Source organism: Harpegnathos saltator, unplaced genomic scaffold, assembly GCF_003227715.2.
Source record: "Harpegnathos saltator strain DR-91 unplaced genomic scaffold, Hsal_v8.6 scaffold295, whole genome shotgun sequence".
Taxonomy (NCBI): Eukaryota; Metazoa; Arthropoda; class Insecta; order Hymenoptera; family Formicidae; genus Harpegnathos; species Harpegnathos saltator.
In genome coordinates this window covers 1,386,251-1,411,542 of record NW_020230089.1, presented here as the reverse complement: position 1 = coordinate 1,411,542, position 25,292 = coordinate 1,386,251, and the positions used below count along the sequence as shown (strand labels likewise).

General features: G+C 51.1%; 1 protein-coding gene across 1 annotated transcript in view; it reads right to left on the bottom strand.

Annotated features, from left to right (window-relative positions):
- Window positions 1-25,292, bottom strand: part of LOC105188792 (discoidin domain-containing receptor 2) — a 205,715-nt gene that overhangs the window by 66,847 nt on the left and 113,576 nt on the right. Inside the window, exons 4-5 of the mRNA XM_011150426.3 lie at window positions 22,005-22,236; window positions 60-207 (exon numbers count right to left, since the gene is read on the bottom strand). Coding sequence (XP_011148728.1) covers window positions 60-207; window positions 22,005-22,236 — 380 coding nt within the window. The remainder of the gene's footprint in view (window positions 1-59; window positions 208-22,004; window positions 22,237-25,292) is intronic.

The following is a 25,292-nucleotide window of genomic DNA, read 5'->3' as shown; positions in this document are numbered from 1 at the left end:
GGCGGGGTGTACCGGTCCGCGGCAAGTTTCACGAAAATTGGCGAGTGCAAACAGCTTACCGCTCCAGTAACACCCGTAGAGCTCGACCCGCATGCAAACTGTCCGCCTGTGATAGCTGTAGGGCAGAAAACGGATCTTGCTCGCCCACAGAGGCGGCTCCAGCTCGTGCTTGGACTCCAAATACGTGTTCGTGTTAGCGGTTATTACCTGAAAGCACAGAAGCGCCGGTTCGAGTACGGGACAATTTCAGTTTTCGGTCCCGGCGAAGGCGGTGTTTGAGCTTCGCCGAAGACTCGCCGCGCTCGGCGCGTGTCTCATTAGCTCTCTTTCGCGGCGCTGTTACATTAACCCTTTGTTGCGCAAATTTTTCGGCCCAACGTACCCGGCAGAATTTTAGCAGCGAGCAAATCGTAAAGCGGATACATGTTCATCCGGAATTGAAGATTAAATCCCGCGTGCTGTTCAAAGTCCCTCGGGTGAAATTTCAAACGACGGTCGAATCACTCGAATTCGAGCGACTTTACATTTTTCTAGAATCCTCCTTCACTCTGAATCACCGAGCGAATAGTTTTACTCAACATTGAAGAGCCAATTCGATGTACGTTTACACTTTTATTCGGATTTCCTTCAAAAAGCAATTGGTTTGAATTTTCCCTTGAATATCGTTCCGAACTTCAATAACGTATATTTCATAAGAACAAATTTACTTTAGCCAATTAAAACGTTCACCCGTACAGGCGAAGAAAATACACTCAGAGTTGAAGTTAAACATTTAATCTTGCAATTCTTAGTGGTGGATTACTTTTATTATCATCTGACAAATGTCCGCGCTCATTTCGAGTGAGATTTCGCGTCGAGAAATTTAAAAACCACGTTTGCTCGCGATGCAATCATGATCGGAGCGCAAAACACAATCCCCTGGCAAATTTCTCAAAATTTCTCGACATATTTTCCAACCTTTTCGCAACAACCGCAACGAGTTGGTTCCGTCCATTTTTCCACAAACAATAGCCCGAGTCCGAGGCGGTTTTCAACCTGTGGCTACGGGCGCTTCGTTCGTCGGTCGGGAAAACCGCTGCGGGCTCAATAACGCGAAACAACGAAGCGCGTGTGTGCGACAACGAACGGTCGCGAAATAAGGATTTTTCGGTCTCGTCCTGCACCGGCTTCGAGCTCTGCCGATTGCAGCTCGAATGCGGAATCTCGCACACACGCGAAAACAACGAGCGGTTCGCGTTATATTGACAAATCGTCGCGAATACACGTCCTCCCTCTCTTCTGGCCGGCCGGCCGGTTACTTCCACGGTTTCCCGCGGATCTCGATATCGTGTCAACTGGCGGAAACTCATCCACGACGCGTCTCCGCTGCCGCGCGCGAGAGAGACATCAACTCCCCCCTCTGCGAGCCCTTGGCGGGCCGCAAAAAGCGTCGGAAAGCGCGTTACTCTTTCCATCCCTTGTCAGAACGACGCGCTGCTCGATGACATTTATATCGCCCAGACAATGCCTGCGCTTCAGCACGCGGAATACGCGTCGCCCTCCTCCTCTTCCTCCTCCCTCCTGTCCAGCCCGCCATGGCTGTCCCGTTGGATATATCCTGTCACAGAATGGACATCGCGTTCCACGGGATCAGACCAGGGGCTAAGGACTAATTTCACCCTACATTCCACTGCGTTAGGTCCGACAGAGAGGCGGCGGGCGCAGACAGAAGCCTTGAGCCAGGACGGCCGCACAGGGGATGAAGCGAGAGAGATGGCGAAGGGAGAGCAGCGAGAGCTCGCGGGAGGGTAACGCGAGGGTAACATGAGGGTAACAGGAGCCAGAGAACGAACGAGCGAGAGAGAGAGAGAGAGAGAGAGAGAGAGCGAGAGCGAGAGAGAGGAAGGGTTGAGTTAAACGTCCGTCGCCCGCATTCCCTGATCCTCCCCCAGTCGACGTCGACGTCGACGTCGTGGCGGCGGCGAACGTGTTGCCGTCGTTGACGACGTCTCTCTCTCCTCGAGCGCGCAGGGTTGCGCGATGGTGCAATATTGATTCCGCGCGTTGTGGGTTTATGAATAAAATAAGCGGTTTATCCGTCGGCGGTGTGTGCAGGGTGGCGTACGGGTGGGCGCGGAGGGTACGAGGCGCGCGGGCGGGTGGCGGCGGTCCCACGGGATCACGCGAAGTGGCGTTGCCCATGGTGAGTAGATAGCCAGGTACGTTTATGTATGTAGGTACACACGAGATGTGTGCGTGCGCGCGCGTGTGTGTGTGTATGTGTATGTGTGCAGGTATACACACATGCGTGTGCACACAGATACGCGTGCTTGGCGGTACTACGTGGTACATATTATACAGGGTGTATCGGAAGTCGCGCGCTTTCCCTGTCGTGACTACATAAAGTCCCCGACGGCGACGGCGGCGGAGACTCGAGAAGAAGCTGACGTCTCTTCAGCGCGGATCCGATGGCGGGCTTAATTACCGGGTTATTCGACGGTGAAAATTAAAGCGAGGCCTGGCGGCGGTGTAAATAGATAATAACAGGATATTCGTCCGTCGCGCTGCGCCTTGAGCGCCGGGGATGTTTAACGGCGAAAATTGGAACGTCACGATTAAGCACTAATGGCGACCCGGCCGCTAGTTTGTTCCCGCGTCGAGGAACGCGCGATTCCGAAAGACGTGACTGACGGATCCATCACTCTAAAATGGGCTGGAAAAATGTACGCGCCGTCCTGTTTTTAGTTCCGGTTGCCTGAACTACCGGAAATTTGATTTCACGAAATGGCACGGTCTAATTTATCTCTTTCCATTTCTGTTTTCATTTCACATTTTTACATATATATATATATATGTGAAAAAAAAATATATATATATGCACGCATTTACAAAATTTAAAATTGTTACAAATGTAACAATCCCCGTTTTTTATTTTTTTATTTCGTTTGTTCTTATCTTCTTACCCGTTTCTTTCCCTTTCCTACTTTTATAAATTGTATTGTAATATGTAAAATTTTATCTTCTTAACATGCACCTCACGTTCTTGCAGGCTTGACCCTAGAATGTTTAATAAACGCTCTTATCTATTTATCTCTTTATCTCTATCTCTCTCCCTTTCTCTCCCGATACACCCTGCGCACAGACGTTGTGCCGAAGGTAGGGGTAAACGACGTACGCCGGTTCTCGTAGCTGAACCCCGTGGCGCTCACACATCCACGACCACACACGCACACACGCGAGCGCGATTCCACCTGTGTTGAGCTACGAGTCAGCTCACAGCATCACACACACACACACACACACACATACACGCACGCACGGAACATATACCTAGGCCGAGTCGCGTGACGGAGCGTTTTGCGGCAAGCACGACGCATTCCGCGCACGTCTCACGGCCGAACACACGTTCTCCTAGCTTTAGCCACCTTTTACCACTTTTCGGTATATCCATACGCCGACCTCGACTGCTACGCCGGTCGCTATTAATGCCCGGCCGCGAAAGGTGCGCCGTTCAAGCGCGGTCCTTCGGGCGCCCTTACGAGCTTGCTGGTACCGCTACGTACGTGACGTTCGCGGTGACCTCCTTGCCGGGCTATCCTCCGAGTCACCCCCGGCCATTCCCCCATCCTGTTTCGTGTGTTTCGAGTTCAACTTTAGTTCCTATTTCGCCGATGGCGTTTCTCGCAACCCTCGTCTTTAAACTTGAGCCCTTATGCGCCTCGAAATTTTTCGGCAGAACCATTCGCGCCCCTTCAGACCGACCGGTTCAACACGCTTTATTCTTTCCTTCTTTCTTTTGCTTTCGTTCGTTTGCTCTCTTTCTTCTCCTCGAGTGAGGGCACACACACACACACACACATAGCGGGGAGTTCAATTACCAAGACGTAAAAGCGTTTCATGGGTTTCTCTCTCCGGCCCACAACCCTTCCTCTCACCCTTCTTTCGTCCTCTCGCTTTTTCTCTCCTTCGAGAAGCAGACACTTCGAAAGTACTCCCCAAGGCGCGCCCTTACCACCTTACCAACGGATAGCTTACTGCACCCTGGGTGAAGAATCCTCCCTCCTCTACCTATCCGGGGGTCGATTCTTTCTCATTTCACGGCAACCAGGGACCCATTTTCGCCGCGCGTTATGTTGCTGCCAGTTCTCTCCTCTCCCCCCCCCTCTCTCTCTCGCGCGCGCGCGCGCGCAACGGCGCAGCGTTGAGATCTTGCAGCTCTCTGACATTTAACTGTCTGTACGACCGGGCTTTAAAGGGCTGCTTTAAGTGCTCGCCGTTGCATCTTCGACTTTAACGTGTTACGCTTACCGCGGAGGAAAAAGTCGAAATCGAAAGGCGGACACAAAGTGCGCAGATAATCAGAGACGATCGCGCATTTGCGAAAGTGCGCTTTACATCACGCGAGGGTCGCGAAGTGAGATTCTCGAGACACGTTAAAAAAGTCGCTTTAAAATATCGAGTTACTCGAGCGCGCTGCTCTCGTCCACTGCCAACAGCCCGCTATCAGAGTGACTCTTGGTCACTTGTGACCGGTCATCCAATTAGAATTCGCGCGAAATTACACGAACGCGCCGGTGTTGTTGCGAAAGTGCATCGCGTAGGGAGATTCGAGGGATTCCGAATAAACGAAAAATATCCGGGACGCAGAGACGACGACGACGACGACGACGGCAACGCGCACGAAAGCGAAGTTCGAGCGAGCACCACCCTGTATAGATCGTCGTCCTTCCCTCCCTCTCTCCTACGCTATTTGCCGCACGACTGCTCCAAGGTATATTTACAGATGCGCGGAAAAATTGAAATGGCCAACCCTCGCGTCGCGCGATCGCAAAAAATTCCGCGAGAGCAACGCTCGCCTGACTCTCTTCTCGCCGTCGCCCGTCCCGCCCCCTCCCCCTTTACACTCTTCCTGTAAACAGTGTCTGAAGTTAAAAAGTTTATAACCGCATCCGGCATCCTCCAAGTGCGCTTCGATCGTGACGTCATCGGGGATGTATATTTACGAGATAGAGTCGCGCGCGCACCCCGTAAACCGCGCGTGCGGCTATTGCGATTTGAAGGAGCCGTCGCGATAAAGTTCCATCAAGAGAGCCGTGCCGCATCCCCTCTCGACTCTTTCTACATTGTGCGCCATGCTGCCACCGCGAGGCGCTCGACCTCTCGCTTGCTTTTCGCTCTTCCCCGGATGCCCGGTCTCGCGAGAAAGTGCCAGCTGCATAATTTCGCGATGCCGTTGCAGCGCGCGATAGACGTACGAGAGTCGGCAGATGTCCCATCTCGTGCTCGGTCACGTCATCCGGCCTGTCGCTCCTCTGCAAAATGGCCCGCCGTTTTCATTTTCTGTTCCGTCGAGGTTCCTCGATTCCGACGCCACCCCGTCACCGCCACCGCGACTTACGTCCCCGTCGCCGGCCGATCTCGCGCGGAAATGCATCGTTCGCGAGTAAATCGCGAGTGAGTTGACGGTTCGCGTATCTCGTTGCACTCTTTTCGACTCGAGAAGATCGAACGGGCGAACTTGTCGGGAAACAAGTGGAATTTATCCGCGCGGCGAGGCTCGTTTCTCTCATCAATAATGACGCGTTCTCTCTCAGTTCCGGCGTGTTCCGCAGGATACAACGCACGTCTCTGGGGATAAAAATATTTTGATCGATCTATCCGGCCCGTTCGGTAGAGCGTTGTCGGAGCTACCTTTATTTATCTCGGGAAACATCGTGTATATTTTTTCTGCAATTCTCTAATTTCTCGGAGCAAACTTTTCAAATCCTTTCCCGCTGAAATCGCTCTTCAGATCATATTTTTCAAACGCTATTTGCACATGATGGAAGAGGAGAAATGTGAAATACTTGTGAACATACGCTGCTCCAAGTGTGCAAGCGTGCATGTGTGTGTGTGTGTGTGTGTCCGTGACAGAAGAGATAAGGACTCCGTGATCCGTCACTTCCATAGTAATTATTGACTCCAAACCTTCCCTTCTGTGCACGTGGGTGCGCACGCGCGCGCGCGTGTGTACATGTGTGCGTGTAGATGCGTCTTCAATACTTGGCCCGAAGGTCAAAAACAACGATATTTTTCAAGGGCTGTAACTTTGCGAAAAAAATTGTTGCGACTCCATGTTTTTTTTTTTCAAATTGAGGGGGAAGCTTTGAACTTTATGACGATGCAAATGGCGTCCCCGAAAAAAAATTGTCCACGTCCGTGCATTCCGTGTAAACTTTGCAATTTTCAGTATACCAAACATGCCCTTAGATGTCAGGGGTTACAGGCGTAGGGGTGCATCGCATGCAAAAAATGGAGATACATTCTTAAAGTAGAGACCTCAAGCTTCATTCTCAAACTAAAAATCACTAGTCTACAATAATTTTTCGCGAAGTAATCGCCAGTCAAAGTTGGCCAATTTTCGCCAATAAATTATCTATGCCGTAATTCTTTTGAGCAGTGTATAAGCCTCCAGAAAATTTGCCGAGTAAGAAATTGAGGCTCGAAATATGAAGAGCGCAAAGGTCCCGCTCGGACAAGGAAATACCGAGGGAACACCGTCGCCTCGCGATTATCACGAATTGTCGTTCGCGACGCCCACGACAATGCGAGCTACCGCGCACTCCCCGTGCGACCGCAACGGCCTCGAATATTCCCCGAGACCGTTACAGATCGATAGCACCTGTAATCGTTCGCTGCTTAACACTTGACCCTTATGGGCGCACGCAGTCACGGAGGGTGGGGAATAGGAGAAGCAGGAAATTACGTTGAAAAGGCACGTAGCGGGTATCCGCCGCGCCGCGCCGCGCGGCCACGCGGCCGCGTCGACAATGGTAAATCGTCGTCTAATCTTCGAGACATCTTTCCGGCGTGCGACAATAAGAAGTAATGGCTCGCTTTTCAGCCCTTTAAATAGTACACGCGCCGTACAACGCACGAATACACGCACGTTGTGTCGTGTCGACACTGGCATGCCGCGCGATCGCGAAACCGCGCTTTCGCATCGAACGACAACGACGAGGAGGACGTGGAGGAGCGAAGCGGAGCATTTAATTCGACGATTTGCATATGATGATTAGAATTAATGGCTCGTGAAAATGATAATTAAGCTCATGAATCGGAGATCTAATGCAAATTAATAATGCGATATAAATCGGCGATATTGACGGTGCGGGATATTATGTACGTATCTCGGCCGTAATAATCGAGTCCGACGCGAGCCGAGTATACTATACGGCCGGAAACAATATTGAGAGCGGGCGAAATATCTCGAAACAACGTTGAAAATATTATACTTCGCGGGCCGTGTCGTTAGCTCGTTAGCTCGCTCGCTCGCGCGGCAACCCGATGCAACGCTAGGATGTTCGCGAGTCTTGCACAATGAACTTTTAACTTGCATTCAAGCTCATTCCAGTCACGAACGAGCAACACCGTTCTATCGGACGTAAAAGATTGCTAAAAGATTGCTCAGAATTTGCTAAATCGCTCGTCGTAAACTCGAATCATTGTTCTCGTGTTTGTTTCACTTTCAACGTGATGATATTGAGGGGGAAACCGCCAGGATCAACGACGGCTCTCCTCTCGCGATTCGCACAGTGAATCTGATTGCGTACTTTTCAAGTCGTCAATGATTCACGTTGACGTTCGTTGATTCTCGTGCTTTCGACCTTGTTTAGCACCGGTTACCTTCGAGAACCGAATTCATCATCTCGGGAATCGGAAATGGGCGCATGTTTTCCACTTCGCGAGCAAACGGCTGACGGTGTTTTCGGAACATGCTTTTTCCACATGGCGCGGTTTCGAAGGACGTGAACGAAAAAATTCGGGCAGCCAAGCTCGACCGATCCCTTCCTCCCGCGCCGCCGGCGCCGCCGCTTTCCTTGCACTGGTCGTACGCGATTTTGAAGTGTTCATAACTTATGCCGGTGGCGCGTTTTTTTGCCTGTCGAAGCGCTGCATAAAACGAATTTATTGCGTCGGTGCATGCATGTCGTGACGGCGGCTGCTGCCTGGCTGCCTGCCTTTGCGAATATTTTCGTGCACTTCTCGTGAATGACGCTATTGGAATTTCGTCCATCGATGGGCCGATATTTTTAGAACATCCCGCCATATTACCGATTATGAGTCCCGGCCCACCCTAGCTCCGCGTCCCCGTCGTCCTTTTATCCGCGGGAAATATTCGTTTGATCAAAAACGCGCGCGTCGCGCGTTCCGAGGTAATCTCGACTCGGCCTCCTCGGCGAACAAAGAGTGAGAGAGAGAGAGAGAGAGAGGGGAAACGAGATTTCTCGTTTAAATGCGCAGCAAAACACACTCTCTCTCTCTCTCTCTCTCTCTCACCCTATTCTCCGCATTTATCGTCCGTTAGAGCCTCCCAATTTCCTGATTCCCGCACCGCGCGGTAGATTTTCAACGGAAGCGTAAACTCGCCCTTGAAAATTCCCCAAGTACCTCGAGCTCACGGCGGAACCGCGCCTAGGAGCTCTCTCGGATAACATTAATTACAGGGAATCCCATCGCGTGCCCTTTTTCCTAAAACTCGGTGTCCTCGTTTTAACGCTACATTCTTTGTCCGACGATTTTCCTTTCCCATTCCACATCGACTTGCTAAAAATTGCTATTGGCGAGGAGCGGAAGGTCGTGTGATATATAAATCGTATCGGCAGCAAGAGCAAAGAAAAGCGAGCTCTGAGCGGTTCGATTGACTCGACCGGTATACTCGGCGCTCCCGCCGAAAATAATGATCAAGGATATCCGCTATGGATATGAAGCCGCTCCTCCACACCCTCCTCGAATCACGCGAGCTCGCAAGCCTCGCGACCTCTCCGAGCCGAAAGGTCCGGCCGAAAGGGCGGAAAGCCGCGCGCTGCTCTTTATCCGCGATTAAAGCCGTCGGTTTTGATACATAATAAAAGCGTAACGCTAATGCACGCCGCGGCGCTATCGCCGTTCGCGAGTTATTACGCGATATCGCGGCGCCGCGTAATCGCAGCCGTTCGCCGCCGTTGATCCGGCGGGAGCGCGCCGCGTGGGCGTATCTCGTTTCGACGACGAGCAGACCTATCGCTCGCGCTAACGCGATCGCGCACACACCGGCTGCTCTCTCTCTCTCTCTCTCCCTCTCCCTCTCTTGCTCGCTTGCTCGCGGTTCGCGCACAAACTTACAATCGCAATTATACAGGACGAGCGAGCGAGATCGCTGCGACGAGCGCACGCGCGTGTCGTGATGCCGGTGAATTATCCCCCCCCGCGCGCGCGCGCGCACACACACACACACACACACACATAGAAGTCACAGAAGGGGGGGGGGCGGCGACCACGTTTCGTTAATGTCTCCGGCTTCCTGTGCGTGCAAACGCTATAATCGACATCATAGCCGCGGCAATATCGCTCTCTGCACCGTTTCCTTGTTTTTTTCCCTTGCCGCCCCCTCGGCGTGAGGCTACCTGGAACAGCGTGTGATTTACGCGGAATCGCTGTCGTCCACCGCGGGATCGGCCGCGGGAATCAACGCGAGAGAATGTCGCTCGCGTGTTCGCATCACTCAGGCACGCGCACGCACGCATTCGTCTCTCCCTGCACGCACTCGCGCGAGCCCTTATGTAATCTTCCCCTCCCCTCCAGGCAATTATCGGATTTCCGCTTGGAATCCCCTGGAGAGCCCGCAAGCCGACGGTCTCGTCGCTGGAAGAAAGCTTGTGACCCTGCGATTTTCACGCGATGCGTCCGATACACTGCAGAGAGAGAGAAACAAAATGGCCAACTCGATCAAAGTCGTTGTCGCTTCCGACGCTGACTGATCTTTTGTTGTCTTAAAGAGGTAAAAACTTACATAAAGTTGCTATCATCTGATTGTATCCGATTAATAATAATAATATTAAGAAACATATGCGCTAAAAATTTTTTCTCCGCGCGGAGGAACTTGTTTTTTTGAAGAATCTTCGGTCTTTTAGCAATCCTTGCTCAGCAATTCTGTCAGTCTGTTAGAAATTCTCGCAATTTTTTATCGTAACCCCTCGGGAGGCAAATATTTCTATCGGATGCCAGGGATGCTTCCCGGGGTAAAAGTGTCGCTGCCACCGTACGTCGCCGGACAAGATAATGACAACGTCTCAAACGATCAAACCCATCGGGCCGCGTCCGTGCGTAACGAAATCACCGTCGTCCTTCTCGCGAAGTAGCCCGCGCTCTTTAATTACAACTCGCCTGACGTACGATTAAGGTCCGCGCGAGGAAAATCGTGCGGTCGTCTTTCAGAAGCGATAATACACGGCCTGTCACTTTGGGAGGAATCTCGTTGGAGCCTGCCGACTTCGGCCAGCTATCATCTCTCCGACGAGCCACGGAATTCTCGAGTGTTTAGGACGCGCCGCAGGGTCCTGCCGAGAGCGCGAGAGTCGATATCTCGCTGGCTCGACGAATTCTTACTGAGGTCTCCTCGAGGAGATGTGTGAGGATTAGTCTCGTTATGTCTATCCGTCTGCGGACATTCGACGGTTCGACCATTGAAATCGTCCACGAAGACGAGGACGAAGCACGAAAGCGAAGATCGCGCACACGTGCGCGTATCTCGCGATCTCTCCCCGGTGGAGAGGTCGCGCGCGTTCGATTTATTATTTAAATAAATAATACATAAGCGTGTTTATTCGCGCGGTATATTTTATAAACAGTCGGGTGCGCGGGACCACTCGAAGCGCCGTCGCTACGCTAGAAATACAAAATATTTTCCATACATTGTTGGGCGCGCGCGCACGCGGCGCTGCAAAATCGATATTATCCCGAGCTTCATCAATAGCCCAGGTAGAAAAGTGTTATTCGTGTCGCCCCGGCACTCGTCGCGTTATTGCACGAACTTCCGTGATTAAGTGTCGTTTTAAAATGTAACGCATAGAGAACACACTTCGCGTGAAAATCTGCGGAAAAAGAGGGTGCCATGTCAGTTGCCGCGGGTCATTGTACTCCCGGGCCGCGGCCGAGGGCCGTGATTAAGAGCCGTTTCAAAACTGATGGCATATACCGATATGTCGCTTCTTTGAATGTTAAATGGGGCCGCTCTGATTAAGCATACTTTTTTACGAGCGTTGTTCCCAAGATTTTTATCGTTTTGCACGGGAGTGAAATTGCAAATCCAATATTCGTCCTCTCCCTCTCACTCGCTCACTCCTTCTCCCTCTCTGTGATGAGCTTTCTCGTATTTTTTAATATTTTAATCGGGGGAGAGGGAGGGGGGGGGGGCACATAATACACGCGAACGAACGAGCGTGTCGGCATTGTCGGTTGGCTTCGTCGCGAGCGTATTCTTTACAGCCGCACCGAACTGTGCATCGTCGTCGTCATCGTCGTCATCATCGTCGTCGTCGTCGTCGTCGTCGTCGTCGTCGTCGTCTCGTTACATTATTCGTCTCGAATGTGCTTTTAACTTCTGACACCTATTAAAAGTAATACGTCCCTCCTTAACTGCTTACGTCGCACTAAACAGGATAACGAGCTAAAAAACGAGGAAAAAAAAGAGAGGAAGAAATAGGGGGCGGGAGAGAGAGAGGGGGGAAGGAGAGCAAGCGGGATATACAGAAAACGTTCGAAAGCGGGGCGCGAGGCGGCACCGCGGCGCTCATTAAAAACTATGACAACGGCGAGAAAAAAATAAGTGGGACAGTTTCGACATTTCTCTCATCCCCGCCTTCGCTCCCCAGAAGGGAGGATCCTCTTCGCACGCGAAGGAGGGAAGGAGAACGAGAGAAAGAGCGATAGACCCGTTCTCACATTTGTTTGGAATGATCATCGGGAAAATATCGCGCCGGTGAAAACGTTTATAAAAAGATTCCATCAACGCAAATAAGCCGTTCCGCCGAGGATGTTTTCCTAGTGACGGTTTCCGCCGACGGCCAGCAAACGAACTAAGGGACGGACAGACGGACGGACTTTTGGTAAATATTTAGAAAAGGGTACAGCTTACCGATTTTTTTTCATTTTGAAATATATTATAAAGGATGAAATTCTGAGTGACTTTTCCTAACACAATTATATGGGGGTCGCTTATAGTTTCTGAGATATTTGACTTTAAAGTTTTATAATTGTACATTAAAGTATATTTGAAGGAGACAAGCAGTTTTCACTCACTTTAAATATAGGAAATAGTACATATAAGCGGGAGAGGGGCTCCGCCCCTCCCCCACACCCCCTCCCCAAAAAAATCCTAACCTAACTTATTGCATCTTTATATATTTTTAGACATTGTTGAAAAAAGTTCTCTTAAGATCTTATAATAATATCTACATATAATTAGGTGTTGTGGCTTTTAAGGAGATCTTTTCAACATCGCCCAACAATATATAAAGATGCGATGAGTTAGGTTAGGTTAGGATTTTTTGGGGGGGCGGAGTCTCCTCCCGCTTATATGTACTGTTTCCTATATTTTTATATACACACTATATTTGGATTAACTGTTTGGATTGTACTGTAAATAACGTCAGCTTATGATATCTGGAATTTAACATCAAAATTCCAAAACTTTAAAGTCAAATATCCCGGAAACCATAAACGACCCCCATATAGTTGTATCAGGAAAAGTCACTCAGAATTTCATCCTTTATACCATATTTCAAAATGAAAAAAACCGGTGAAGTGCAGCCCTTTCTATATATTTTTACCGGGCTTTTTCCCTGCTTTTCGTCTTCGTCGAAGACAGAAAACGAGACACTACAGCGCGGACGCGCGCGTATACGGATATGCCGGGATACTCGCCGGATGCGAGTACATAAACTCGGTCAATTTGTGGACGTTCCTCCGGTTTGCCGGTGTATGTCCGACATGCGCGCGCGTGTCGGTCCACGGAGAATAGAAGATATCCATTTGTTGCCTTCTTTGTGCGGTGCGCGCGCGCGCGCGCGAGCTCTTCCGCTTTTATCGTCTTGTGGCGTTGTCTTTTAGAAGATTACTTCCATATTTCGTTCCGACGGGTAGCTATCGCGTCGCCTTTGTGCGCGCCCGCGTTTTTCACATTTTCCTCGGCAATAAAAATATGTAAATAGCACGAATTCTCGCCGATATTCCCGCGCTCGCGTGGCGGGCGCGACCGACGCGCGAGCTGTTCGCGATAAAATGCGGACTCCGAAAGGATTTAGCCTCCATCCCCCCTCCCCGCAGCATCGTCCGTATTTAGAGCGCGACCCCAGCTATTTGCAATCGAGATCCGCAAACTGCTCGCGGGCAATATTTGTTAACGGCGTTGACAGATCCGCCGGTCGGCCGGGATTTAGAGAATCAACGTATCTCAATGCTCTTTTGACGAGCCTCGATGCTGATGAAAGGTACGCCGATGCAGCGTGCACATAAAAGCGGCGTAAAAAATCGAGTGCACGGCCGCTGTTGAAAGAGTAATTAATGCCCTTCTTGGGAGGAAAAAAAGTTGAGCGGCGGCCCAAGCTGGATAACAGCGGAAGTTTGGAGAATTCATTACGGATCCTGTCGGGAAATGGAGACAAGACGTTAGCCGAGAAATACACGGGAAAGCTCTCGTATGAGATGCGAGGAGATAATTATTGTTAGTAATAGGGCCACGTGCGCGCGCGCTTGCTCGCTCTTTCTCTCTCGGTAAACCGTATGCCCTCGAAACGAGTCATTTTTACCTCTGCTTCCGTATCCAACTTTTTACTGTGCCGTAGAATTCCCGCGTTTAATGTCGCGTGTATTGCTCTCTGCGCGCGTTTCGTCGTGCTGCGCGCATCGCGAAGCACGCCGACATTGCAACGCAGTTTGCGCACCGAGGACAGCAAGATTGCAGCGGTAAATTTTTCAAATCGCTTCCGTCCGCGCGGATTGATCGAGCTTTACCTTTCTTTTGCGAGAAACTGGATCCTGACTGGATTCTTGCAGAGCTTCCGCGGAAACGAGCCGCGCTTTAATCATGTCAATCCCTTCGGGGATGCGTTTAATATTAAAATCAACAGAGAAAATCATTTCATTTTAAAGCTACGTAAATATGACACCTGGCAATCACGACGAGATTTCTGTTGCGGAATTTTGTGGCGAATGTTTATTCACGATAATTTCTGTCGCATTTTGTCGATAACATTCGAATTAAAGGAGAAAATCCCAACGTATTTCCAAAACGTACCCGCACATATTCTCTAAAGTTCTCGGAGTGGAGTCTCATTCAAAGCAAACGAGAAGCGGCGAAATTTTCGCTCAAAGTGATCACGAAAATATTGGCTACTCGCAAAATCGCAAGAATAAATGTTTCATTTCGAGCTTTACACGAACGAATGATTCGTTCGATGTGGAATGAAAACGTTCCCGCGAACGGGGATGAAAGTATCGCAAACTGGAGAGCTCACTCTAAATGAACGAAGAATCACTCAAATTCGAGTAACTCGATCAAGTCGTCCTATTTTTCGACCGAGATATCACCCCGAGAAACTTAAGAGGTACGTCGCGGTACATATCTGAAGAACTTAACACGATATCTTGCCAACGCCTTCGCGCACCACATTCCGCGTGATATAATTTCCGAGAAACCCTGGGAGAGGCGGAAAAAATATCCGTCGCCTCGCGAAAGCTCGCTCACGCCGCAGCGCGTGCTGTTTCCTGCAGATTGCAAGCCGCGCTTCGGCGAATTCTCAACATGTCGCGGGTATTTCGAGAGAATCTATTTAATCTCCAACCCCGTCGATACTCGGCGACGGCGCCTAGGCTTCTTCGATGAGAAGCAAGGTCGCGGGCTTTTTCACGCGACGGGAGGCAAGTCGCAAGAAGGTGTTTCCTTCTTCTTTGCGAAGGTGAAAGCCAGCGGGAGAGCCGAGAATGCACAGGGGGGGAGAGAGAGAGAGAGAGAGAGGGACGGAGGCGGAGAGGAAAGTCGCGTCACGAGCTTTAATTACCTCTGGCGGCCTTTTGAAGCCGGAGTGTCCCTCCGTCTCGGCCGCCCTCCTCGTGACAATTATTATTAGTGTTACGCGCTTCTATTCGCGGCGTTTTAACGCCGGCGATGTGCGCAACTATGTTCGCTTCGGAATATGCTCTGTGAGAGAGTCTCTTTCTCTCTCTCTCTCTCTCTCTCTCTCTCTCTCTCTCCTCTCTCTCTCTCTCTCTCTCTCTCTCTCTCTCTTCTTGTCGTCGAAACTGATAAAGCTCTCGTGGTTTCTTACGAGCGATTCGGCTGAGCGCGCGAGTCTTCGCGGAACGTTTTTCCTCCCTCGCTGTCTCGTTCCTCCTCACTTTCTTCCCCGCTCCCCTCCCCTGTCTCTCTCTCTCTCTCTCTCTCTTTCTCTTTCAAGTACGGGTACCTCCGCGAGACCCCGGGAAAACTTGCCGCAGCGGGAAAGAGAATATTTGCTGCCTCGGGTATATTTGCTGCGGAAGCAAAAATTTCGCTTCCTTCTGCGAGAGCGAGCGAACGAGCGTCTGCCAAGTTAATCTCATTGCTTCATACTATAATTAATCGGATTTCCCGACATGGTCACTTCGCGTTTATTCTCGAGGAGGAAAGAGATCCTCTTCGTGTCGGTTTTCTCAGGAGGAAATTATTAATAAATACCTTGCACCCGTCCTCTCCGGCGAGAATTACTCGAATCTGCATCGGCAACGTCGTGCGTAAATATTGAGAGAAAAACAGCTGACTCCACTACGAATTTGCACAGAATTTGAACAGAAAAGTAGCAGCTACATGATTAGCGGCGATAAGATTGTCATCGCCAACACTTGGCACTGCGCATACTGTAGGAATAATTCGCTCGATTGTAATTATTTCAAGCCGCAGCTATCTGACACTTTTCTTTCAATCAACCGACAAAACACGCGACGTGAAAAATCACCGTCAAGAGGCCGCGTGACATTTCTCCGAAAAACTCGTCAATGTTTAGAAAAGCCTCTCCATGCAATATTCATACTGGATAACTTCCGTCTTTCTTTTTCCAGAAGCGGCGGGTAAGTCCGAGATCATTTCTGCGCCGTTGGCGCGGACGAAGTGCTTCCCCGTGCCCCCCTACCCCCTTATGCTCGCTCATCGGTCGCACGGAAAAACCGTCGCAAGGTCAGTAATCGGGCTCTCGCCGGCGAAGCGGTGAATAATCATGAGATCGAGAGGAGGCTCTATACAGCGTTTGCATGAAATTACGCGGTTGAACGCCGATAACGGTAGACACCGGCATCTTCGACGACGACGACGACGACGACGACGACGACGACGACGACGGCGGCGGCGGCGGTGGTGGTGATGGTGGTGAGGGCGTGTGCGACGAGGAAGACGCGATCCTCTGGCGCATTAGCGCCGGCGCGCGAGCTGGCTATCAATATTAACAAGATAGTAATCGGACGCCAGATGTAGAGACACGTTCGATCGATAACGGGTCGCTATTACACATACATGTACACACATACACGCACATTTGCCATTCTCGCGGGGACAAATCGATGGCGAGAGCGAAACGCGACGGCGTATCCCGCCGTCCTGTCCGATCCGTCGCCGTCTAACGACGTCGAAAGTTTTCGTTTTTCCGCCGACGCCGCGGTATTTCACACGCGAGCCGTCCACGACGACGACGACGACGAGGAGGAGGAGGAGAAGGAGGAGGAGGAGGAGGAGGACGACCAACGAACGAGTTTTCGCGTTCCAAAAGGGTTAAGCAACTGCCCGGCTTGATAACAAGGCAATGAATAGTGATGAGCCGGAGTATGTCACACGCACACACGTACACACGCGTGCACGTGTGGATACACATACAGTCGAGAAACTGTTGTGCCTCACTTCGTGCACGCGCGCGGAATTTTGGATTCACCCACGTCACGTTAGCACCTGTCCAATTGTGTCGCCATTAATCATGCGTTTAACTCTCTCTCTCTCTCTCTCTCTCTCTCTCTCTCGCTCTCTCGGTGCTTTCTGGAGTTCCCCCGTTCTCTCCGGCACGCTTTCGAGCTAATCGAATTGAAGCGCGGCGTATAATGATGCAAACTCCGTCGACTCCGCTCGACGGGGCCGATTCGCGAAAGAAGTTGCGACATCAAGCTCGTGAAAATCATCAGCTTACCCGAAAATGCGCGCGTGGTTGGGGCGTTAATTAACAATATTCAATTAGCTCGTAACCCCCGGGGTAGCAACGGACTTTTATATCAGTGATATACAATATGAAGCGTTAGTTGCGCGCGCGTGCCCCGGTGATATGAATAAATAAAGTTTTCAATATACTGCTCATATTTCGCTGCACGGTTCTGGGCTCCGAGGACGCGCGAACTTTCGGCATATAATAGTTACAGTTTGTAACGCGCGAGAGTTTCGCACAGTTTGATAAACCCCGCAACTTAATCCGCCGTGGTTTAACGCGACGAAACGCAAATATTTTCAAGATAATCACGAGGGCCCCGAAAATTCAGCGGACGCACCTCCCGCCGCTCGGCCGCGGGCATCGTCGGCACCTTCGACCTCGTTAATCCGAGAGATGAAACGATCATAAAATTTCTATCGTCGACCGAGAACCCGGATATTTGCGCGCGCGCGCGCGCGCGAGAGAGAGAGAGAGGGTCGACCCCCGGGCCCGAGAGAGCGAGGGAGACGGACGGAGGGAGAGCTGAGCGGCTTGCTTGGCGGTCATAAAGCATTGAATAATCATGAAGCTAATCGCGCGACACGCGTTGCCTCCTCGCTGGCCAACCGGCCGCAGGGAGCGACCAAGTCGCGATCCCTCGGCGCATTAGCGCCAGCGTGCTCGCGCGCGCGCGCGCGAGTGCTCCATCAATATTAATAAGATCGTAACCGGACGACCGCGATGCGCGGAGAGACGGCCGATCGAACCGGACGGTCAATTTGCCCAGCGGTTAGGCGGCTGGATTTTTCGTCTCGCATCTTCTCCCTCTCTCCCTCCCTCCCTCCCACCCTGTCTCTTTCTCTCGCAAAGTGTACGCTTCGTCCCTTTCTGTCGCGAGCGTCAAGCGAGACACGAGCTCGTCGACGCATTAATGAGCGGCGTTTCGCAACACCTCGCGTCGAGAGTCGCGTCGCCTCGCGGAGTTGCGCTCGAGGGCACGTCGAGACTGAGCGAGGCTTAAAGTGTCGTAATAGCGACGTCGACGTGGTCCATAAACATTGGCCGAGCCAATGTCGGAGGTTGCGGAGTTCACCGGTAACGCGCACCGCCGGCGGCAGCGGCGATACGAGCGCGCGCGGCTTCCTCTCAAAGGTAAACGGTATCGGTCCGTTTGATGTTTGAAGTCGCCAATGTGTGGACAAAGCCCACGTCTTGACTGAGCCTCTCGCTTTCTCTCTCTCTCTCTCTCTCTCTCTCTCTCTCTCTCCCCTCCCTCTCCCTTTCTGTCTGTCTCTTCCTCAAGTTGGAGCAAGCTTGGCAGGCCATATTATTGGGTGCTTGAACAAGTTTCCGTCGTTTTTGTGAAATAAAAGACCTGTGTTTCATGAGAAAGAATAGTTTATTCAAAGTAGTGTCTATTGTTAGCTATAACCTTTTCCCACTTTTCACGTAACAAGTGGATTCCGCGATAGAACTCCGGTTCATTTGAAGTGATTCAGTGCTCAAGGCAATTTTTGATATCTTCATACGAAGTGAAGTGCTGCTCAGCAAAGCCATGCTGCATGGACCGATACAAATGATAATCAAAAGGAGTTAGGTCTGGGGAATACGGTGGATGAGGTAACGCATCCCAGCCGAATGCTTCCAACGTATCCTTGACTGGTTGACGAAACATGTAGTCAAGCATTGTCGTGTAGCAAAATCACGTTGCCATGTCTTTTGGCATATTCTGGATGTTTGTCTTTCAATCCACGAGTCAAGTTCATTGTTCTCGGTAACGTTCACTATTGATGGTCTGACACGGTTGCAGCAGCTCATAATACACCATATCTTGTTGATCCAAATATACAACATAACCTTCCGTCCATGAATATTCCGTTTTGGCGTTGATGATGATGGCTGACCGGGCTTGCTCCAGTGCTTTTGATCGTTTTGTATTGTCATAGTGGATCCATTTTTCATCCTTAGTATTCGATGGAAAATGAGGTTTGTTTTTGAAACGACAATTCGCAGCACATGGTAAACGCCTTTCAAGATGTCTCTTTCTTCCAATTCATGTGGTAGCCAGTTTCCGGGTTTTTGAATCATTCCCATTGCTTTTAAACGTTTGCCAACAGTCGATTCATCAACATTTAATACTTCTGACAATTCTTTCAGCGTTTGACATGAATCTTCATCAAGTAATGTTTCCAGTTGTTCATCCTCCAATTTTTTCGGTGCACCTTTGCGTTCTTTATCTTCCACATCGAAATCATCATTTCTAAAGCGTTGAAAGCACTCTCTACAACTTCTTCCGGATGGAACATGCTTCCCATACGTCTCCACAAGTAAACGATAACTTTCAGCTGCGCATTATTTAACAATAAAATAATGCAGTAAAACTTCCCGCAAATGCTGTTTTGTTCGCACAAAAGTCGACATTTTCAACGCAATGACAAAAATATTGTTTGCACGTCCACCAAATGTCATATACTAAATATGAAAGCTTGTTTATATCGTACTCTCGTATATGTGTTGGCACTGGAAATTCTACGCATGTAGTACTCGTTACATCTCTTTGAAAGCGGCGGAAACTTATTCAAACACCTAATATATTTTTACGGTTCGACAAATGACTTTTACATCGTTGACTATATCGGGGTGGGAAGTCGATCAAGACACGCGACTAGCAATGTTGGGGTGAATTCGGGAAAACGTCGAACGACCGCAGGGAGGAACAAAGATGTGAAGTCAACATGAGTGAATACACTTCTTTCTAGGTCACGCCAATTTTATATCTAAGAGAGTGATCGTCGAACAGAGAAGCGAACGTTTCTCATTGGCGTAGATGTGTGACAAAACCGGCTGAATAAAATCCATTTCCACGATACTCGATTTCTCGTCTTCAAAAGATCCTTTTGCTTCACACGCTACGAATTGGGGTCAGAGGGGGTGTTCTTTCTGAGGCGCCTCGCCGCAACTCGCGTCTTCAAGGGGGTGATCCCGCCGTTCGAGAGCGAGCAAGAAAGCGGGGAGGGAACAGAGAGACGGCTCCGGCGCGGCAAGAAAGAGTCTCCGCGGCGAGACGTTATATTTTTCGAGCGGATCGACTGTTTCATCGGCGGAGCCCATCGAAACGCATCGCGGTTAAGCGGTTTAAGAGAGCCTTCCCGTGTCCGTATCCGCGCGCTCGTTCGTTTGCACGCGGGGAAGACGGAGGAGGAGGGTCCAATCTGGAAAATGCACCGAACGCGCGCGCTAACGGCGGCATCGATCGCGCCCTCGTCGCTGTATGAACGGATATGAACGGAATACACTGGCGCTAATGCATACTACACGTAATGCCGGGGGTATCCTAACTTTACGGCGTCCATCACCAACTCATTCCGCTCGCCGCAGCTGCTCCCGCTAATACTTCAACATGGGCCTCGCCCGTTAGTCGCGGCAAAGCGAAGGAGAGAGAGAGAGAGAGGGAGAGAGTGAGTGAGTGAGTGAGAGAGAGAGAGAAGGAGAGAGAGAAAGAGAGAGAGAGAGAGAGAGAGAAAGAGAGAGAGAGAGAGAGAGAGAGAGTGGAAGGAACGGGAGGGCACGAGCAAGGGGGAGAACAAGAGCAGCGACTCGCCGCAGCAGCGAAGCTTCAGCTTCGCTTGAGCGTGAGCAGACGAGCGGAAGAGGCTCCAGGCATACCGCTGCTGCTTGCTCTCTGTTCGCCTGCCGGCCTGCCAACCGGGCCTCGACAAAGTGTGCCGCCGCTCGCGTTCACCGACAGTACGAAATTAGCTTACGGATTCGCGATAAGCGGCTTACGTTTCGAGCAGGATGATCCGCCGGTCCGCAATCGATTCTTGATCGTGCGGCCGGGAACACACTTTGAACTCGGGACTTCAGTTCGTCACGTCTCACCTTGTCTGGCCTCGCCTGACCTGGTCTAGCGTCGGCACATGCGCGTGGCCCGCTTCCTTCGGGCTGCATTCGCGCAACGGAACGCGATAGCCTTTTCCCGGGTGTACGATCTCGACTTGTTGCCTCTTCAAGGGAGAGCGGCCCCGGCCCCCGCGCGCGATTAGCCAATACTCGGGTCAATGGCCAACCTCACCGGGCCTGTTTCGACGGTCGCGGCTGGCGCCGGTGGCTGCGCGAATCGCGCCGCCGGACACGCGTCATAAATCACGAGAGCGCCGAGTGTTTTTAGCGAGTCGTGCCGCGAGGTGGAGGCGCGCGGGATTGATGGTTAAATGTCCCTCGAGGAGGAACCGCACGATCCTTCAACAGGTCATCGCGAAGTCCACGGTGCCCCGCGGTAGTCCTCGGTTCTCGCCGCGCGAACGAGACTTCGCGAAGAAATTGTCCTTGTTTTGCAGCCTCGCGCCCGTAAATTTGTCTTGCAGCGGCAAGCTCCGGTGTACGCCGAGTTTCCAAAGTCTTGAATATTCAGACCCGAGAGAATTTATTGAAAGATCGAAGATTTGCGGCGGATTGGAACGTTCGCTGATTGTTTCTAATCGTCCCCCCCCTCCCCCCCCTCATCGTGTTTCTATGTAACGTTATTTTGATTCAGGAATTTCTTCTTGGAATTTTATTTATCGGGGCATTTCTATGTGAAAAACGGTTGGAGCTCGTTCGGTGTGTTACGAGAAAAAATTGTTCAGCCAATCAAATACGTCGATACGTGGTGTCACATCAAGTTATCAAGATGGCAGATCAGAATTGGTCGGAAATGCGCACGGGGTGTAATGATACAACTATTTAAAAACCAGAATCTTATTTGGCACGAGGCTAACGAGGCGATCCTCGCGAAGTAGTCGCTGATATGATTTCCGTATTTTCTGCGCCATTTACCAGCATCGGTCGGATTAAATCATTAGGGTAACGAGGAGGTAATGGGAGAATCCAATCGGTCCGACTTAGCGACTCGTCCGCAAAACGCCGAGCAACTTCACGGAGACGAGGCTCTCAGCGCCTCGCCTCGCCTCGCCTCGTCTCTCGCTTCGCCGTCTCGTAATCCAGAGCGTCGCGATGGAGAATCTTTAATTAAGTTAAGTCGCTCACCTCCTGTCCTTTGATGTTTCTGTATCGAACCCATTTGCCTAGTCGCGGCCTCCAGTATTCCAGCAGATACGCCTCCGCGTATTCAACGCCCACGCCGTTTCCGAAACGGCCCTGGGTAGCGGTAGCCGTGATCAAGTGGATCGTGTGGAGGTCGATCTCCAGCCATTCTCGTGCTTCCTTGGTGATTTGGTTCTTAGGGCACCAGGCGCCGCCGAGATTCTCCGATTTCAATCTGTAACCATCGGCACGGTCGAGTATCGAATCAGTTTTAGTTCTCTTCCCCTCTTCCCCTCCCCCCCCTCTCTCTCTCTCTCATTCGCGGTCAGCTACCCCGTGCATCTGAGACAAGTCCGAGCGAACCGCGCGTGACTTTTGTATCGCTGATCGGTATAACATGATTAGTTTAGAAATCGTATATTATACACTCAAAAAAATATTTCAGCTAGAATTCTAAACGTTGCAGCTGAAAAAATTTTTCACTGATTTTTATATCCGCTAGAAAAATGCCTGTGTCTACGCAGAATTTACAACGACATTCTAGCAATATCTGCAGGAAAATTGAGGTACCGTAGTTAAATCTAAATTACTGCGTTAAATGAAAATAATAATAATAATAATTTGACTAAGTGCCACAAAGAGACTTTCTTACTAAATTTGACAAACAGTCATAAATTCTGTCTCCGTCATTTATATTGATTAGATACAAAACATATGTAGTATCGTAATGCTTGCTAATAATTTAGCCATTTCAGCTGATTCCTCTAAATAGTTTTCGCTACACGATCATTTTTCTCAGCATACCAAAAGGACAACTTTCACTAAATTGATATTATAAATAAGTATCAGTGAGAAGTCAATTAAGATGCGCGGCTATTCGAGTTGGTTCCGGAGAAAGAGAAACCAGCTCGCAGACAGAAGCAAATATCTCACCGCATTGAGATAAATTTTGAGGTAATTTTGAACGGCTTCGAAACGTACGTTCGGAGACACGAGCTCGAATTCGAACCCATCACCCCTCACGCCCATGATTCCCGAAGACGTTTGCTGTCATTTCGAGCACCGAGACCTTCGTCTGCGGCTCCAAAGTCCGCGAATCGTCGGCGACGCGTTGCGCTCCCTTTTCGCATTCGACCGCGTCGTCCCGAAGGTGTCTCCCCCGGAATCTTCGAACGGCCGCGTTTATTTTCGGGGCTCCGCGCACCGCTCATAAAAGTAACGATCTAATTAGAGACGCGAAAGTATCGAGTTATCTCGTCGCCCGGCGACCGATGTTAGTCCCGCGCGCTATCTGAGAATCAACCGACGTCCAAGTCGACCGTTCGAATCCTCGTAGCGAATCTCGATATGATCGCGTTTACGTGCGCGAGAAATCGAGGGAATTTCGGGTTCTCTTTTTCTCCCTTCCCCCCCCCCTCTCTCTCTCTCTCTCTCTCTCACGTTATTTCGCTGACACTGTGCAGCCCGCGCGCACGGCGCGAGAATCCGAGTCGCATTTTAATGAAGCACGGAACAGTCGGAATTAGAATAAAAAGGTGTTTCGAATTCCTCGCTCTCTCTTTCTCTCGGCCGGTGAAACGCTCGGCCGTGTAGCCGTGTTCGACGAGACGCGCTCGTTAGAAGCACCGTCTATCTATCCGTCGCTCTCTCGCCCGGCCGTACAGCGGCAACAAAAATAACGTCGGCTACGTCGGCTACATCGTCGTGCACGCCGCGCGCCGTTGACGTCGCTCCGCGACGACGCTATTACGCGTCGCTCGGCTGTGAAAAGGGCGCCGTGGCAGCCTGGAAAACGCGCGCGCGCGACGGATGGCGGAAGAAAGACAAGAAAGGAAGAGAGAGAGAGAGAGAGAGAGGGAGAGAGACAGAGATGACTCGCAGCGCAGCTAAGAACGCGAAAACGAGCTTACCGGCGATCATCGGGGACAGAGCCCGGCGGCTTATCGAGATTTCCGACAAAGCGGCCGATCCGATAACAACAACGTCGAATTTACATAGATGGCCGCGAGGAAGTGAGAGGGGGGGTGAATCGGGGTGTCCGAGTGGGCGCGTATCACCTCCCGCGCAGGTGATACGGGTCGGACGGGCCGTACAAGCGGCCATTTATGCGTCCAAGCTGTGCTCTCTCGCCCGCCTCGTGCTTCGGTTTTAATCTTCGAGGGGTCGGGAGCGAGGCAAGGAACGAGCGAGTGAGCGGGAGATGCAGAGAGAGAGAGAGAGAGAGAGAGAGAGAGAGAGAGAGAGGCAGAGAGAGAGAGAGAGAAAGCTCCGCGCCCAGGCCGGCATGAATAAAACATGAAGCGCGAAGCGCCTTGCCTAATTGCGTGGACCGTTTAAATGCTCGACTAAGAGTGAGGCGCTCCTTTTCGACGGAACGCCGAGGATACGGACGACGTTACGCGCGGGTCCGAGTGTATTCTTCCCAAATTGCGGATTAGCGGGGCCCGGCCCCCGCGACGACGGCGGCGGTGGCGGCGAATAACTCGACGCGAAGGGATAACGCTCGCTTAGCGCGTCCCGAGAAAACGCGCGGAGGAGAAAAAGGAGAAGACAAGGAGGAGAAAGCGCGGGAGAGAGAGAGAGAGACAGAGAGAGAGAGAGAGAGAGAGAGAGAGAGAGAGAGAGAGAGAGAGAGAGAGAGAGAGAGAGAGAGGGAGGTGGAAAAGAGGCGCGAGAGCGTTCGCCGCGTCGGAAAATAAGACGCAACTTGTAATGAAACGGCACAATAAACCGCGTCGTTACCGGCACGACGTGATTATAATAATCTTCCGTGATAATGAGCGGTATAAATGGAGCCGTTTACGACGGCGTCTCGTCCCGGTCGCGTCACCACTGATCCACGAGGTGCTAATAATCGCGCCTCTCGCGCGCTCGTCATTAGCCGCGGATACGATACGATAAGCCGCGGCCGGCTGGCTGTAACAACCGAGGCTGCTTTCGCGAGATTTACAGGCCGCGCGCTGGAAGCACCTCTTTATCGTTAACAACCGGCTCGCATTCTCCTCGACCGTCGCGCCGGTCGGCTGGCTGGCTGGCTGGCTGGCTGGCTGCTCGGTCAGCCCAAGGCGCAGAGCGGAGCAAGCGGGGCGCGTGGACGTTTATACACGCGGCTGAACGCGGGCGAACTGTAAATTCTCTTGACAATGATGAACGACGCTCGGGAGACTCCTCTCGCGACTGCAAACCGATAAGGGCGAAGCGATAAGGGCGATTTTTTAATCGAAATTTGCGTCCCGCGGAATTTCAGGGACGAACGGCGAATCTCGAGATACGAAAGAACGCATTATCGTT